The sequence below is a fragment of the Triticum aestivum genome, chromosome 2D (assembly GCF_018294505.1).
Source record: "Triticum aestivum cultivar Chinese Spring chromosome 2D, IWGSC CS RefSeq v2.1, whole genome shotgun sequence".
In the NCBI taxonomy this organism is placed as follows: domain Eukaryota; kingdom Viridiplantae; phylum Streptophyta; class Magnoliopsida; order Poales; family Poaceae; genus Triticum; species Triticum aestivum.
Window position 1 is genome coordinate 99,666,393 of NC_057799.1, and position 16,441 is coordinate 99,682,833.

Genomic DNA, 16,441 nt, shown 5'->3' on the forward strand with positions numbered 1-16,441 from the left:
CCTACTATGGCTATTTATACTAGTATAGCCGACCCTTTTAACTTGACCGACAAACCATAAGACTAGCATACGTAAACAAGTCAAATTCTTATCTCTAATTAAACTGCCTTTTACATCTCGGCAGATATGATAATCTAACAACCAGATTAATGTTGGAGGTGGACCCTAGCCCGTATCCTTCAAGCAAAGCAATTTCCACCATTGAAACGTGTTGACGTACGGTCGCTCCGGCGGTCTTGGCCGTGAGAAGTAGTACCGTATTAGGATTCTTTGACTAGTCTTAAATAAAACATATATCCCGTACATGTACAGCTAGGTCTTGTCCTGCACGTGACAACAAAAAGAAACTATCAAGCCGCTGCACACCTTCAAACGTGGATATGTTGGAGTTCTCCTCTTCCAACGTAGCATGCATCTCATAATTTGGTGCAAAAGCAACTAGTGACTCTGCTTCAACCTTAATCATCTCCTGATTAGGTTGCATGGTGTTATCACTAATGGTAACAAGCGGAGCTGCCATAACATGACTCGGGCTAATGTCTTGTACATCATGGTGGTCGTTGATACAAATAAATTTGGTGTTGGTCATATCATCCTCTCTCCTTTGAAACAAAACCGTCCTCGGTTTTGGGTCATCTTTTTCAGCACTATTTTCATCTACAGACTGAACGGTGACTGCAGAAATTTCAGTAGCTTTGACCATGTTCTTTTTTGCATCTTCCTGTTTTTCTATCTTTTTCTGATGGTCTTTCCTCCAAGCAATAAAATGCTCCACACCCATTGGCAGGAGGTCACACTTCTTACCCTTCTTGACAATATATTTGTGTGTTTGGCAATCATAGGCAACATCATGCTCTTTGTACCATGGCTCGCCCAACAACAAGTGACACGAAATCATTGATACCGGAATCACGTCGCACAAAACCTCACAAAAATATTTTCCCAACAGAAACGATACCTTGGTCTGGTGCATGATAGTGAGCTCTTCATGACCCCAATGGAACGAGTATGGTTGTGGACAAAGTGTCATTGGTAGTTCCAACTTCTCCACCATCTCGATGCTTGCGGCGTTAATCAAACTCATGTGGTCGATTGTCATAGCACATGATCTCTCTTGCACCACAACACGAGTATGAAAAAGTCCATCCCATCGGCTTCCTCCTCCAACTGAAATCCATAGCTTAGCTTCCATGATAATCCAGTCATCCTCTACAGGGTCGTGAACAACCTTGCTCTGAATACCACCTGATGTAGACCAAACCTCGTGGTGAGATCCGATCCGTTGTTGCGGCCCGAACTTTCGCGACACTCCACCACCAATAGCAGCAACCTCTCGCCCGTGCACGCAATGTACACGAAATAGAGGGTTTGAACCTTGCGGCCCAGCACAAGAAAACCAATCTCGACGAAGGTACTCACGCGCAAAACAATTTTCACGAAGAGAAATCGCAACACGGAGGTTTTCTAAAGATCCCTCCAAAACTTGATACGGATGTCTACCCTGAAAAACAGACCATGTCTATGACATAAAAAATAACCTGCCTTTACATTGACCCTACTATGGCTATTTATACTAGTATAGCCGGCCCTTTTAACTTGACCGACAAACCATAAAACTAGCATACGTAAACAAGTCAAATTCTTATCTCTAATTAAACTGCCTTTTACATCTCGGCAGATATGATAATCTAACAACCAGATTAATGTTGGAGGTGGACCCCAGCCCGTATCCTTCAAGCAAAGCAATTTCCACCATTGAAACGTGTTGACGTACGGTCGCTCCGGCGGTCTTGGCCGTGAGAAGTAGTACCGTATTAGGATTCTTTGACTAGTCTCAATAAAACATATATCCCGTACATGTACAACTAGGTCTTGTCCTGCACGTGACAACAAAAAGAAACTATCAAGCCACTGCACACCTTCAAACGTGGATATGTTGGAGTTCTCCTCTTCCAACGTAGCATGCATCTCATAATTTGGTGCAAAAGCAACTAGTGACTCTGCTTCAACCTTAATCATCTCCTGATTAGGCTGCATGGTGTTATCACTAATGGTAACGAGCGGAGCTGCCATAACATGACTCGGGCTAATGTCTTGTACATCATGGTAGTCGTCGATACAAATAAATTTGGTGTTGGTCATATCATGTCTACATAGTTCTCGAACCCCTAGGGTCCGCATGCTTAACGTTCGCTGATGATATAGTATTATATGAGTTATGTGATTTGGTGACCGAATGTTCTTCGGAGTCCCGGATGAGATCATGGACATGACGAGGAGTCTCAAAATGGTCGAGAGGTAAAGATTGATATATAGGACGATGATATTCAGACACCGAAAGTGTTTCGGAGGGTACCGGATACTTATCGGGTCACCGGAAAGGAGTTTCGGGCACCTCGGCAAAGATATGGGCCTTATTGGCCAAGAGAGGGAACACACCAGCCCACAAGGGGCTGGTGCGCCCCTATATAGGCTGGCCCTATGAGGAGGAGAAGGAAAGATGGGAGGGAAAGGAAAGTGTGGAGTAGGACTCCCCCTTCCATCCCTCTCCCCCCTCTTTCCTTCCCCCTTCTTCTTACAAGGAAAGGGGGGGGGGGGCGCAGGGCAAGGCAACAGCCCTAGGGCTACCGCCGGGTCTCTTGGGGCGCCCTAGGGGCTGCCTCCTCCCCTCCCACCTATATATACATGGGTAGGGGCGCCACACAAGGATACAACGTTGTCTTAGCCGTGTGCGGCGCCCCCGTCCACTGTTTACTCCCTCGGTCATATTTTCGTAGTGCTTAGGTGAAGCCCTTCGGAGATCACTTCACCATCACCGTCACCATGCCATCATGCTGCCGGAACTCATCTACTACCTTGCCGTCTTGCTGGATCAAGAAGGCGGAGGACGTCACCGAGCTGAACGTGTGCAGAACGCGGAGGTGCCGTGTGTTCGGTACTAGATCGGTTGGAGCGCGAAGAAAGTTCGACTACATCAACCGCGTTGTGAAATGCTTCCGCTTACGGTCTATGAGGGTACGTAGACGCACTCTTCCCCTCGTTGTTATGCATCTCCATGGATAGATGTTTGCGTGTGCGTAGATTTTTTTGTTTTCCATGCAATGTTTCCCAACAATCGCTTAGTGAAAAATTTGTGTAATGTTTGGATTTGGAGGGGAGCTATATAAAGGAGTTCTTCTTCCCCAAGTTGAGGTAACCTCTCCTACATTGTTGTCCAAAGCTTAAAACTCCCATATCCCTCTCCCTAGCCACTGAAACTTGTTGACCTTCTAGGATTTGGGAGAGAATACCTGGATCTACCACTCCACCGAAGAAAATTTGATTCCCCCTTGCTTCCCCTTGTGGATCTTTGGGCACCCTAGACGGAAGAGGATACCTGCTCAAAATAGTGTGGTGAAGCTTCGTGGTGGCGCTGGGAGCCTCCAACTGAGTTGTGGAGATAGCCCCAACCTTGTCTGTGAAGGTCCGATCACTGCCACCAAGGGCACCGCGTAGTGGATCGTGACACCTTGCATTGTGCGAGGGCACGAGAAGAATAAGGCGAGCCATTGTGATTCTTGGTGAGTATCATGTCGTCACACCTCTCCAATGGAGACGTACCACCCCCAAAGAAGGAACTCCGGGAACAACCATCGTATTCACTTGCGGCTTATTCTTTCCTTCACTTACTTTGTGCAAGCTAATATTATTGTGTATCTTATCTAGCTTGTTGTTATTTGTGAGCCCATCTAGTTGCATATCTAGATAACCTATATTCTTGTGTATCCCTTAAAATTGGAAAAGAGATTAAAAAATTATTATTCATACATTCACCCCCTCTCGACCATACCGATCCTTTCAAGTAGGGTACTAATCGCTTCTCAAAATCAGCCAAAGGCTCATTCATGCATGGATGAAGTTGAGTGGTGCACCATGGACTATGTACACCCGCACTTTTGACTAGCATTCATAGAATCATGAACCTAGACTTACCAGTCTACCCCCACCTACCATCACCACAAGTACCTTGGTCATTTGTTAAGGCATCTTCCCCTATATCAGACCACCACCATGCAATGGTAGAGACAATCTTCGGGGATACCGGGCCATGGCTCGGGGCGTGAAGACTACACAGGCTTCAAGGTGTACTATTCTTCACACTATAGCTACAACGCGGTGAGGCCTATTTAGGGTCTGGCTCAGTTGTGCCTCCGCCCTGCCCCCATGGGCATGTAACAGATTCACTCTCAATTGAATAAACTCAAGGGGAGAGTGTATTGCTCTTAGGTCTTTCAATAGCCTCAAGTCGCATTACAGTTGAGTTCGAAGGAGTCGCATTACGACTCGAGTCGACCTCAGCTATGAGTTCGGAACATGATTTCAAGGAGTCACATTATGAACGGAACCAATGGTTGTCCAATCCCACCGAGCCTTGCTAGCATATGATTAGGCCGCCATCGAGACAACTGCGCCTATTCAAAAAATAGTGTCGTGTCACTCTTGTCAATGTATGACGATCTTCTCCGTGAGGTCATTGTACACACTCTCACTGACTTGCTTACGATTGCATTACTAAGGATACACTTGGTCAAGAGTTGTTTCTATAACAGCAACAAGAGATAATATTTTTCCCAGGAGATTTACACAGTTGTATGACATTGCAAGGTATATGACCTTATAATCCAAGCCTAGGAGAAGGTAATTGTAAAGTATATGACATTGCAATACGACCTCCATCCGGCCCGAGACGGTGAAGACGACGGTGTTGAAGGCGGCGAGGGTGGCGAGCGGGCACACATGCCCTTCTATAGACCCTCGGCCAAATCTTCTGCTTAATAGCGTACATGGTCTTGATGAACTTGGGCGGCAGGCTGAGCGGCGGCGCATGCTGGCTTTGTAGCTTCAGCTTGATGGTGTCGGTTGACCAACGACCAGCTGAGCGGCGCCCGTGCCGCCCATCGTGCTAGTGGCGATGCGGTACTCTCTGAGCAGCCCTGGCACGCTGCTCACTGCGGCCGAGTGACATTTGAGAGAGGGAGGAGAAGAAAGATATTAGTCAAAGGTCAAAGCGCCCATGAGGCAATATTTTTGCCACGTTCTTATCTAGCAGGCCCTATATGTTGGAAAAATGATAAAAAAATAGTTTAAACATACAATTCGTGTTATTTGTTAGGTCATTACCTATAAACCTGATGTTTTATGTTATTATTGTTTTAAAATATATATTTTATGTCCTCAGCATGATTTTTTGTTTGTCGTTCTTTTTGGGCCGTTGTGTTCTGTTTGACTCTTATGGCCTTGTATATTGTTTTCTTTTCTTCTATTATTGTGATTACATGTCATCTTAATCGGTCAAAATAACCGGTTTGACTTTCCTGCCACGCCAGCCCTGATGGGTGGATCTCGCTTGTCACAAACGTGTTTAAATCCTCTAAAACGATCATCAATCGTTCTTGGTAGTTTTTAGCCACAAAATTAGAGGGAAAAAAGTGGTTGTTTTCTGTCAAAATTTTGAAAGTTATAGTTCAGTGAGACGACGACCTCAATTATGGTAGTCTTTTTTTTGTTATGAATACTCGACCTGAAAAGTCGCAAGTGGAGCACTCAGGTAACAAGAGCCAGTCAGTAGGCCCACTTGTCATCGGAGGGTGGCAACATAATTCAGGTACTACGTGGTAGGTGAGGAGCGCTACTCCTTCCCTAAAAGAAAAAAGAAAAAAAGAAGGCGAGGAACGCTACGCTGCCCGTCACCAGCCAAACCACTGTTCGGCAAGGAGATCTTACGAGCAGAGAGCTTTCGTATTGCACTCACACCTGGGCGCGCCATCCGACGGGACGAAGAACATTCTTCCGTTTTGCAAGCGTGAGTGCCCAGATCTTTCGTTCCTTCCTTCGTTCGTTGCTACTCCGATTTCATCCATGCCCCCCTCTCCGATTCTCTATCCGCCATGGGCGCGGCCAGTGGCACGCGGACCCACCCGCCGATCAGGGCAAGGCGGGCCGCCGTGCCGTGGTAACCCTGCTCTTGCTCTGCCCCGCACTGTCGCCGTCGGAGGTGATGCACCGCGCGGTCGGCAGTGAGCGGGCGCGCAGCGTGACGCCTCGTGAGGAGGGTGGATGGCTCAGCGCGCGGTGCAGGACGGGGACGGCGGCCGCGGTGGCAGTCAGCACTCTGTTATCGGAGGCAGTCAGCACTTGTGCTGTTGCCTCTTGCCTGTTGTTCATATCAATTTCTTCGTGCTCCACCCCAAAGCTTAATCTTAGTCCTCCGTCTTGTTTGCCGCTCTTTGCACTGCGTGACGCATGCCCATAGAGTGTTTGACGGTTTGCGTCAACGAGCTCGAGCAGGCATTGGGGGAGTCATTCGCCCATGTCCTTTCACCGGTCGCTGCAACAAATGTTGCCTTCTCTTGAGTTGCACAGTAAAGCATGATCTCGAATTCTTGATGACCGGGTTTTCTCTAATTTGGTGTTTCCTTTACATTTTCAGGCAGGCATGCATGGTATGGCCAGTCCGATCAGTGTACGCACCAGCCCGAGGCACCCTCTGTCCGTCCCTCGGTCATCTTTAGTTCGATCCACCCACGCTTCACATTTGGTGATAAGAGTTGCAGATCCATTATTCCCTTGTGCTAAACTCTCGAAAGCGCGCGCTGTCGTGGCAGCAGTGATGGAGGTCTCCAAGGCCCCTTCCTCATCTGGTTTGGCAAACCGCCAGCCATCCAAAGGTTAGTACTCCTAATTACCGAGAATTCCTTTTATTTGTTAATCGATGTGCGTCTCCAAGGAGCACAGAGGCTAGCTTATGTAATGGTTTCCCTGCTTATGCCCAGAGGTTCTTGAGACATGGCGCAGTGTCAATGCGGTGTGCTTCGATGTGGATAGCACCGTATGCTTGGATGAGGGTATTGACGAGCTTGCTGATTTCTGTGGGGCTGGGCAGGCAGTTGCCGAGTGGACGACAAAGTAAATGTCACATTTTCTGGAGTACGTTAGTTGTTTAGCATATAATATCTTCCGGAAAACTAATCTTGGCCTATTGTTCTCAGAGCTATGACAGGGACTGTTCCATTTGAAGAGGCTCTTGCTGCCCGGATCTCTTTAATCAAGCCATCTCTGTCCCAAGTTGAGGACTGTTTGGAGAAGAGGCCACCCAGGTGACCTTTTACAAGCCCCAGCTTCAAGTTAATTCAAGAAGTTAATCACTATTTAGCTGCCGCTTTTGCGTTCCTGTATTGAATCTTTTGAGATTCCACAACTCAGTCATTCTTATATTGGAATGGTTAGATATGTGCTACTGAGCATTAAGAATGCTCTTAGGAATGCTTAACTGGTTTCACTCGGCTTCTCTTTTTAAGCCAATATGAAAAATAGTAGCTACACTATATGCAAAATTGGTTTGGTACCACAATAAAAACACGACTTCAGAATAGTACCACCATATAGTCTAAGTTCATTTTAATAACACTAAATGAGACATTAAAATACTATCTGCCTATACCACTTTAGTCTTAACCTTTAGGCCATTACGTGCCCTGCAACCACAACATAACCCTTTTGACTTATTTGCCTTGTATGTTAATAAGAGATTTCCTAAGATCTCTGGCTACAGAATAATGCCAAGGTGGTATTTGTTAATCATTTATTCAGCACTGCAACAGATGTAATTTTTGTGTTGGATATACACTGTTCATTTTCTTAGTTCATTGACATGTTTATCTGTTTGTATCTGCAGGATTTCTCCTGGAATCGCTGATTTGATTAAGACATTAAAAGCTAATAATACTGAAGTATTCCTTGTGTCAGGAGGTTTCCGGCAAATGATCAAGGTATATCTTCACCAAACGGCTGCACTAACGGTTCTTTTGGAATCTGGATTATCAAAACATAGTCCAATTTTCCTGTCCTTGAAAAATCTTCAAATTTTGTGACACACACACACACACAAGCTTTGCTTTTAAGATATCCATAGTTTGAATACAGAAATTGCTTCTACATTTTCCGTCTGTATTATTTGTTGAACAGTAAACAAGGATATGTTTCTTCCCTCGATCTAAAAACAGAATTCCTCTTTTCTTCACTTGAGAACATTTTAAATTTAATTTTGTGACTGAAGTTTCACATACATGCTTAAAGGGTCCTTAGATTTCTATTTTTCTTGTTTCCAGCCTGTGGCATTTGATCTTGGCATTCCTACTGAAAACATCATAGCAAACCAACTGCTATTTGGATCATCTGGAGAGTATGCTGGATTTGATCCCACAGAGCCCACTTCTCGAAGTGGGGGTAAAGCAGTAGCAGTGCAACAAATAAGACAGGTCTAGTGTAGCTGTAACTTTTGATATTACATTTATGTGCTTAATTTCTAGCTCCGTAAGTGACCTTCGTCCATGTGTTCAGGATCATGGTTACAATACACTGGTTATGATTGGAGATGGTGCCACTGATCTTGAGGTATATCTCTGGTTGCATGATGTAAATAACAGGAGAGTGAATTTTTACAGATCCTGAATTCTGTGATGCAATTGTTCATCACTTACTAGACATGAGTAGTGTTTGTGTGTGTTCGTGGGGGGTGGGGTCGTCTGATTGCACTTTTCCAGCAATCTAGTACTTTATCATGCTGTAGAAATGAAGGGGTTGGAGAGTTCCAGAGTACTAATCATGTGGACTTCATGAGGACATGTTAAATATTGATACATGGCATTTAATTCTCGTCAAAGACCAACACATAATCTTTTTGTGGATGATGGTTACACATATATTAATCAATTAGGAGTGTTATTTATTCTCTGTGCGATGAAGGGGCTATCTCTAAACATGAGGAATTAACAAAAATGTACGTAGCTTAATTTTGTGTGCATGTGTCCATGCAGGCTCGGCAACCTGGTGGAGCAGACTTGTTCATCTGTTACGCCGGTGTCCAGATGAGAGAAGCAGTTGCAGCCAAAGCTGACTGGACCGTCTTTGAATTTGAAGAGCTAATTTCTGAATTGTCATAATTCTGATACCTCACAGTGATTCTAAATCTTTCGCTGTTCACACCATGACAGATGACTGTATGTGCTCATGCTTGTGTTTAGCTGCATTACTTAATTGTAGGTATTTCACATTTCCATCATTCCTTTCATGAGGTGGTGCTGGAGCTGAAGCTCAAATTTAATGGTTGTGTTTCTGAAACCTGGTGGTTATGTTTTTTGTTTTCTTCATGGGTTGGTGGTTATGTATCTGATATGGAAACCTGATAGTTATGTATTAATATTGAAATTTATGGTTATGTATTGATATTGCAACTATTTAATCCTGGTTTATGTGCCTATAGCACCATCTACAACGTGGATTTTTCTTTCTTAAAAACAACTTAGATTTTAAATTTCTGCACTCACTTAAACATGTGCGCAGCTTCTGAAATTGATGGTCCTCTATATTAATCTGTAACTCTGCTCAAACATGTCCATAGTTGTTTTTACAGAGTGAGAAGGGATTGCCTCCAAGGGACATACATGGGCTTGTTCTTAGCCATAAGGGATAAGCATGGGGTTGTTCTTCAACTGAAATAGATGGGCTTTCCTCGTTCCCGTTAACTACTCCGAGGGAGCCACTAGTTAACGAGCGCTCCTTCGGGAGCCTTGCAACGATCTGCGCCACTTGGCGCGCTCTCAGCCACTCGGCACGTGTCGCGCTCTGGACGCTCCCTCCGGATTTTTTTTTTCGCACGCGTTTTCGGCTATTTAAACGGTTTATTTCTGGGTTTTTTCGACGTTTTGATTTTCCACCGGTCTTCCTTAGCTTTTCGACCAAATTTTTTTTGAATTGTTTTTACGCGAAAAAACGTATTTTATTTTTTTTCCTTTCGCAAGAGTCATGGTTTTCCTTCCGCGAGAGGCACAGTTTTGCTTTCGCGAGAGTCACGGCCGTGCCTATCGGAAACGGAAAAAAACGCGTTTTCTGTTTTTTTTTCCTTTCGCGAGAGTCATGGTTTTGCTTCTGAGAGAGGCACGGTTGTGCTTTCGCGAGAGTCACGGCCGTGCCTCTCGAAACGAAAAAAAAACCCAGAAAAAACGCGTTTTCTGTTTTATTTTTTCCTTTCGCGAGAGTCACAGTTTTGCTTCCGCTAGAGGCACGGTTGTGCTTTCGCGAGAGTCACGGCCATGCCTCTCGGAAATGAAAAAAAACATGTTTTCTATTTTTTTCCTTTCGCGAGAGTCACGGTTTTGCTTCCGCGAGAGGCACGGGTGTGCTTTAGCGAGAGTCACGCCCGTGCCTCCTCGGAAACGGAATAAGAACCGCGTTTTCTCTTTTTTTTTCCTTCCGCGAGAGTCATGGTTTTGCTTCCGCGAGAGGCACGGTTGTGATTTTGTGAGAGGCACGGGCGTGCCCCTTTCGGAAAGGGAAAAAACCCGTGCTCCCGGTTCGGTTTTTTCGTTTGGTTTTTTCCGGCCGGTTTTTTTGTGAAAAAAAGTTCGTCAAAACCTATCAACATGGGATCTAGTTTTGAAGATCTCGACACGAGGAATCCAACGGTGAAAACGGTTTGAGATTTGGACGCACGATTTGAGAGATAAAACGTTTTGAATAAACGGATATATGAAAAAAGGGAAACTCCCAAGTTGCGACAAGTGGCGTGCTGCATGTGCGCCACTTGTCGCAACCTGGGGAGTTGGAGTGATCTTTGCAACGAGTATTCCTCGACTAGTGATTTCGCTACTTCGATGGAGTAATAATGACCCCCCACCCCACCTACCCCTGCGACAGCTATGTGTCGCCCGTATTGATTACTAATAGGAATTGCCTACGGGCTACGGGCGACACAGTACCGACCCATTAGCTGTGTCGCTCGGCGGCTTCGCTCGCGCTGCTTCCGGTCGGTGTGCTCGATCGATTCAGTCCGGTATTTTTGTTTTCTGTTGTTTTTTATTCGGTTCTCTTTTTTCCTATTTTCTTTGATTTTATTTTTTCTTCATTATGTGTTCGGTTTTCTTTGTTTTCGCAACGGTTTTCTTTATACTTTGTTTTTTCCCTTTTCATTTCATTGTTGGTTTTTTTGTTTTTTCCAACACATGTCTACTTTGTCATACACGTTGTACATTTTTTTTATACATGTAAAACATTTTTTATACTTGTTTAACATTTTACAAATACATGTTTAACATTTTTACCAAAACATGTTTTGAGTATATTTTTTAAATATGCGTTAAACATTTTTTCAATACATGTTGAAAGATTTTTTGAATGATAAAAAAAATTAAACTATGCAAAAAAGTTTGTGAATTGCACAAACATTTTTTTTGAAAATGTCAACAAATACATTAATGAAACTTGTGTTTTTTTAAATGTAACATACATTTTTCTAATGTTTAAAACATTTTTTAACTCCACAAACATTTTTCTACATTGTATAAACATTTTTTGAAATGTCACCTACATTTTTGTTGAAATGTAACATTTTTTAAGTGTCACAATTTTTTTCATACACATGATCTGATCGTTTTGGGTTTTTTCTCGCCTATGCATGGCTTTGGTCTTATATGGCTTTGGTGTTGGTCGTGTCCTATGTGCATCTTAGATACGTAGAGGGAGGACGTGCACTCAATGTGTTTATATCATTTTGAGTCTGGCGAATAGGAGATGGCAGAAGCATTCAAATCACCAGAGACCAGTGGATTCCGAGGAAAGAGGGACTGAAAGTGGAGACCTTTATAAGGAGATCTAGACTGAGGTGGGTAAACCAACTGATTGACCCACAGACGAAAGAGTGGAGGGCCGAACTAGTGAGGCAAATTTTCCACTCTTTCGATGCGGACGAAATATGCAAATTAAAAATCCCACGGGCTGAAGTTGAGGACTGTATCGCATGGCACTATGAGAGGACAGGTACCTTTACAGTCAGGAGTGCATACAAACTTGCATATTCTCTTAAAAGAAACGGCTCGGAAAAGGCAACAAGTTCTTCAAGAGAGTCGGGTGATCGTAGCATATGGGATGCAATCTGGAAGGCTAAGATACCGCAGAAGGTGAAGGTATTCGGGTGGAGAGTTGCTACCAATTCTCTGGCCACCAAACACAATGCATTCAGAAGGACAATATAGTGGATGATAGTGTGTGCGAAATATGCGGAAGTTGTGTGGAAGGCGGGCATCATGCTGTCATCGCATGCACTAAAAGTGTGGCACTCCGCCAATCCATGCGGGCCTTTTGGGGAATCCCTAGAGAATCTGAACTTAAACACACGGGTGTGGACTGGCTGCAACTGCTGCTACTATCCCAGACCGAGGAAGTCAGGACCAAACTCATGCTAATCATGTGGCAGGCTTGGAACTTAAGGAATAATGTGGTTCACGGTGATGGGAAAGATACAATCTCGGGTTCTGTCCAATATCTACTCAGACTCCATGATGATATACTGATGGCAGCATGCGCCCCGGCCAATGAGGGCGGTAAGAACAAACAATCTCTGTTCCCGGCCAAGGCACACGGGGTGTCCATATCTGAACCAAGTCACTGGATGACTCCCCCGGCCGGAAGAGCAAAGCTAAATACAGACGTTGCTTTCCTGGTGGAAACCGGGCCGGGAAGCATGGGGCGACGCGGTAGCCAGAGACCACAAGGGTCATGTGTTTTTGTCAGTGGGCCGGCAGCTACCCCTTTGCAGTTCGGTGGAAGAAGCAGAGACTGCAGTTGCAGTGATGGGGTTAACTGAATTTGCCAAGTACTTCAATGGAAGCCTGATCCTGGAGACAGACTGTGACGGAGTAGTGCGGGAGCTAAAGGCAGAGGAGAGGTGCATATCGGCCTACCATGCTTGTGTAACCGATGCAAAGAACCTCCTAATGAGCTACGTCAATACAGAAATCATTGTCATAAGCAGGGGGAAAACAAGCTGGCTCATGAGCTAGCCGCAAGAGCACGGAGATCGGGAGATTTTCTGCTGCTTTCTGATGTCCCGGCTGATATCAAAGATGTAATGTGGAATGAGTACGCACCCACCATCGTGTAGTCTGTAGCCATGGTTTCTCAAAAAAAAAAACCCAATAGAATTCACCTTTTGTCGAAAAAAGTGAAATGAGACCGTAGGTTAAATTGTAGATATTGTCCGTAATTCTAGCCTTTCGTTAATACATGAATTCACGAAACATGGCGGTCCGGTCTATTGGGTAGGCAGCGTAGCTCGTCATGGCAACCCACCATTACAAGTAGTGGTAGTACGTACCTACTATATCTAGCTAGGGGCTGGCCGGCGGTGCTGCGATGGGTCAGATCTAAGACCGCCGCGAAGCGAATGTCTATCCGATGAGGGTACTGTTTATTGTACTGTCTTAACTAACGGAACTCCACCCACACATACGCCCAGTCCAACAACTCGAGCAACCCGTTTTTTTTTTTTTTCGCGACTAACTCGAGCAATCCGTTGAATAATCACCCAGCCAATATCAAAACATTTCTTGCCCAGCTAGACGCATCACCAAACGATCGGTGTTCGGTGGACATAATCACGTCATCAGTTTAATGAAGCAGCAGCTTGCTGTTCAACACCTTGCACAGACACGGATTAATGTCAACTTTAGCGTTACCCAGTCCGGGCGATTGTGCTCCCCATGTCCAGTTCTGCTGAGAAAACTATTGTCCCGGGAAACGACATTCCTTGCACGACTGTCCCTTGGATCAGCTCCGTCTCGTCTCGGAGGTAGCTATAAATAGGCATGCAGAGGCATCGTCTTCTCATCACCATCCAAGCTCACGACACACACCAAGCAAACAGCCCGAGGGAGCTAAGCTAGTGACCATGGCCAAGCTCGCCGCCGCCCTGGCCGTGCTCGCGCTGCTCGGCTGCATGGCGCGTGAGTGCCAGGCAGACTATGGGCATCCCAGCCCGCCGCCCACCCCGTGCTCTCCTGGCCATCACTCGACTCCCCCGAGCACAGCTAGTCCTCCTTCTCCGGCGCCCGTCCCGAGCCCACCAGCCTCGGCGGAGCTCGTGGTCGGCTACTACCAGAAAACGTGCCACCGCGCCGAAGACATCGTGAGGGAGACCGTGCGCGGTGCCAATGCCGGCATCATGGCGGGGCTCGTCCGCCTCTTCTTCCACGACTGCTTCATCAGGGTAAGACGTACTTGTGCAGCGATGCTTGGATTCGTGTGGCACTGCTCGATAATAATATATAATATAGGACCTGCCTGAGTGTCAGCGAACGTTAGATTTTTAGGCATGGCAAATTCGTTGCAAATTATGTTCACCGAGGGTGACAAGTTTAGGTGACGGGCATGGCAAATCCGTCGGTTTATTTCTTTTGTCAGAAAATTTCCATACTTTTAAACTAAATTTGTCATCCTCATGCCAATATAAATTGTGATGAAAAGCGTTATATTTGCTATATCTAAAAATCTCTGTTAAGTTTTTAGCATTTCCGGTAATGTATTGCTATGTGCATCAAATTGTGGGCTGATGTATCATGTGTGTGCGCCTCTTGATTGTTAATTATCTACAGGGTTGCGACGCCTCCGTGCTACTCGACCTTGCCGACCCTAGCAGCGCCACGGAGAAGTTCGGCCCCCCGAACCTAAGCCTGCGAGGCTTCGAGGTGATCGATGCAGCAAAGGCTAGGATCGAGAAGGAGTGCGGGAACGTCGTCTCATGCGCCGATGTCTTGGCCTTCGCTGGTCGTGACGCTACCTTCTTCCTCAGCAACAAGAAGGTCTACTTTGACATGCCGGCCGGACGCTACGACGGGCTTGTGTCCCTGATCAACGAGACACTCATCCACCTGCCCCCGCCCTTTGCCACCGTGGAGCAGCTCAAGGCCAACTTTGCCTCCAAGGGGCTCTCCGCCGACGAGATGGTCACCCTCTCCGGTGCACACACCATCGGGGCCTCCCACTGCTCGTCCTTCGACGACGACCTCTCCGACCGCCTCAATGCCAGCACCTCCGACATGGACCCCAAGCTGATGGCGTCTCTAGAGAAGCAGTGCAAGTCAGACACCGGCAGCGACAACAAGGTGGTGCAGGACATCAAGACCCCCAACAAGTTAGACAACAAGTACTATAAGAATGTGCTCAGCCACGAGGTGCTTTTCGCCTCGGACGCTGCGCTCTTGACGGCGGATGACACGAGTGCGGCGGTGCGTGCCAATGCCGAGGATAACAATGTGTGGGAGGAGAAGTTCAAGGCAGCAATGGTGAGGATGGGTGCCATCGAGGTCAAGACCAGTGCCGATGGTGAGATCAGGAGGAGCTGCCGTGTCCTCAACACGTACTAAATCAACCGGTGGTCCATCAAATCATGATGGCAAGTTTTTCACTGCTTGAGATTACGAATAAGCTCATCTTTTCTCATGAGCATGGAATTTGGATTTTTCTCTCTTGATGTTTAAATTGATTTACCGGTCCTGATTTTTTAAATTTGATTTACCTCCCTTACTATTGTATTCATTCTTGTCTTTTCCTTGGGTTTGAACTGTAATAACATTTTGTTTTGAAACATTTTCTTATGAAAGTTGTTAATTTTCACAACAATCTGGAGATATTAATAGTTCTTCAAATGTTATTCCTTCTGTTCTTTTCTTATCTATGAATGTGGTGGAAGGGCGAGAGTGGATTTTTGGAACATGGGTGCATTGGAGGACTTTATTCTAAATAGTTTAAGAATCACATATAAAATTTCAAAAAAATTCCATAAAAGAATTCTAAATGATCATATGGATGGATATTACACATGTGTGAAGTTTGGTGATGAAATAAGTACACATGTGAGCTGTGCAAAAATGACAAAGTGACGATATCTAAATAGTGAAAAATACATGCACTGTTCATCTTTCAAAAAAAATCACGATTTTGTCATTTGTGTGTAACTCACATGGTTACTTATTTCATCATCAGGATTTGCACATGTATAACATACATCCATATAAACATGTGGAATTATTTTTAGAATTTTTTGAAACTTTGAAATATCTTTTTGACACTATTCAAAATATAGGCTCCAATGCACCCGTCCACCAAAGTGACTTTTTGGTGGAAGGGCCCGTTGTTTAAGAAAGATCATAAGCCCCTTCTTTCTCTACTGCATTAGTCATCTGGAAAATGGAAAACAAAATGATCTTTTGAAAGCAAATAAAAAATGAATTAGCTAGACAATTGGACACAAATTCAAGACAAGTAAAAAAAAAGGATTTCTCTCTTGAGGCCCAGTAGTAACCACAAGCCTAGAACACCGAAAATCCCAAACTATAGTAGTAACGAGAAAATTTCTCCAACACTGCACTACCCTTCTCTGTTACTCTCATGCAAGGCCTAACTTTTTTGAAGCCCAGTTGTGTAGACATAAGGAGTCCAGTAAAATTAGAAAGTATCTACTCCCTCTGTCCTTGAAAGAGTTTACTTTCAACTTTGTTGGAGGGTCAAATTATTTTAAAATTTGACTGAGTTTGTGCAAAAATATATCAATGTCTGTGAAACCAAATAG

The 16,441-nt window shown here is 45.0% G+C and overlaps 2 protein-coding genes across 2 annotated transcripts; both read left to right on the forward strand.

Moving 5' to 3' along the window:
• Window positions 1-5,686: 5,686 nt before the first annotated feature.
• Window positions 5,687-9,280, forward strand: LOC123048926 (phosphoserine phosphatase, chloroplastic). Its single transcript, XM_044471941.1, has 8 exons — window positions 5,687-5,842; window positions 6,470-6,707; window positions 6,813-6,945; window positions 7,029-7,136; window positions 7,715-7,808; window positions 8,148-8,297; window positions 8,380-8,433; window positions 8,856-9,280. Exons 2-8 carry the CDS (start codon window positions 6,476-6,478, stop codon window positions 8,979-8,981), a joined length of 897 nt encoding a protein of 298 aa, XP_044327876.1. The 5' UTR covers window positions 5,687-5,842; window positions 6,470-6,475; the 3' UTR covers window positions 8,982-9,280.
• Window positions 9,281-13,762: 4,482 nt separating this feature from the next.
• Window positions 13,763-15,236, forward strand: LOC123048927 (peroxidase 2). Its single transcript, XM_044471942.1, has 2 exons — window positions 13,763-14,080; window positions 14,466-15,236. Exons 1-2 carry the CDS (start codon window positions 13,763-13,765, stop codon window positions 15,234-15,236), a joined length of 1,089 nt encoding a protein of 362 aa, XP_044327877.1.
• The last annotated feature ends 1,205 nt before the right edge of the window (window positions 15,237-16,441 follow it).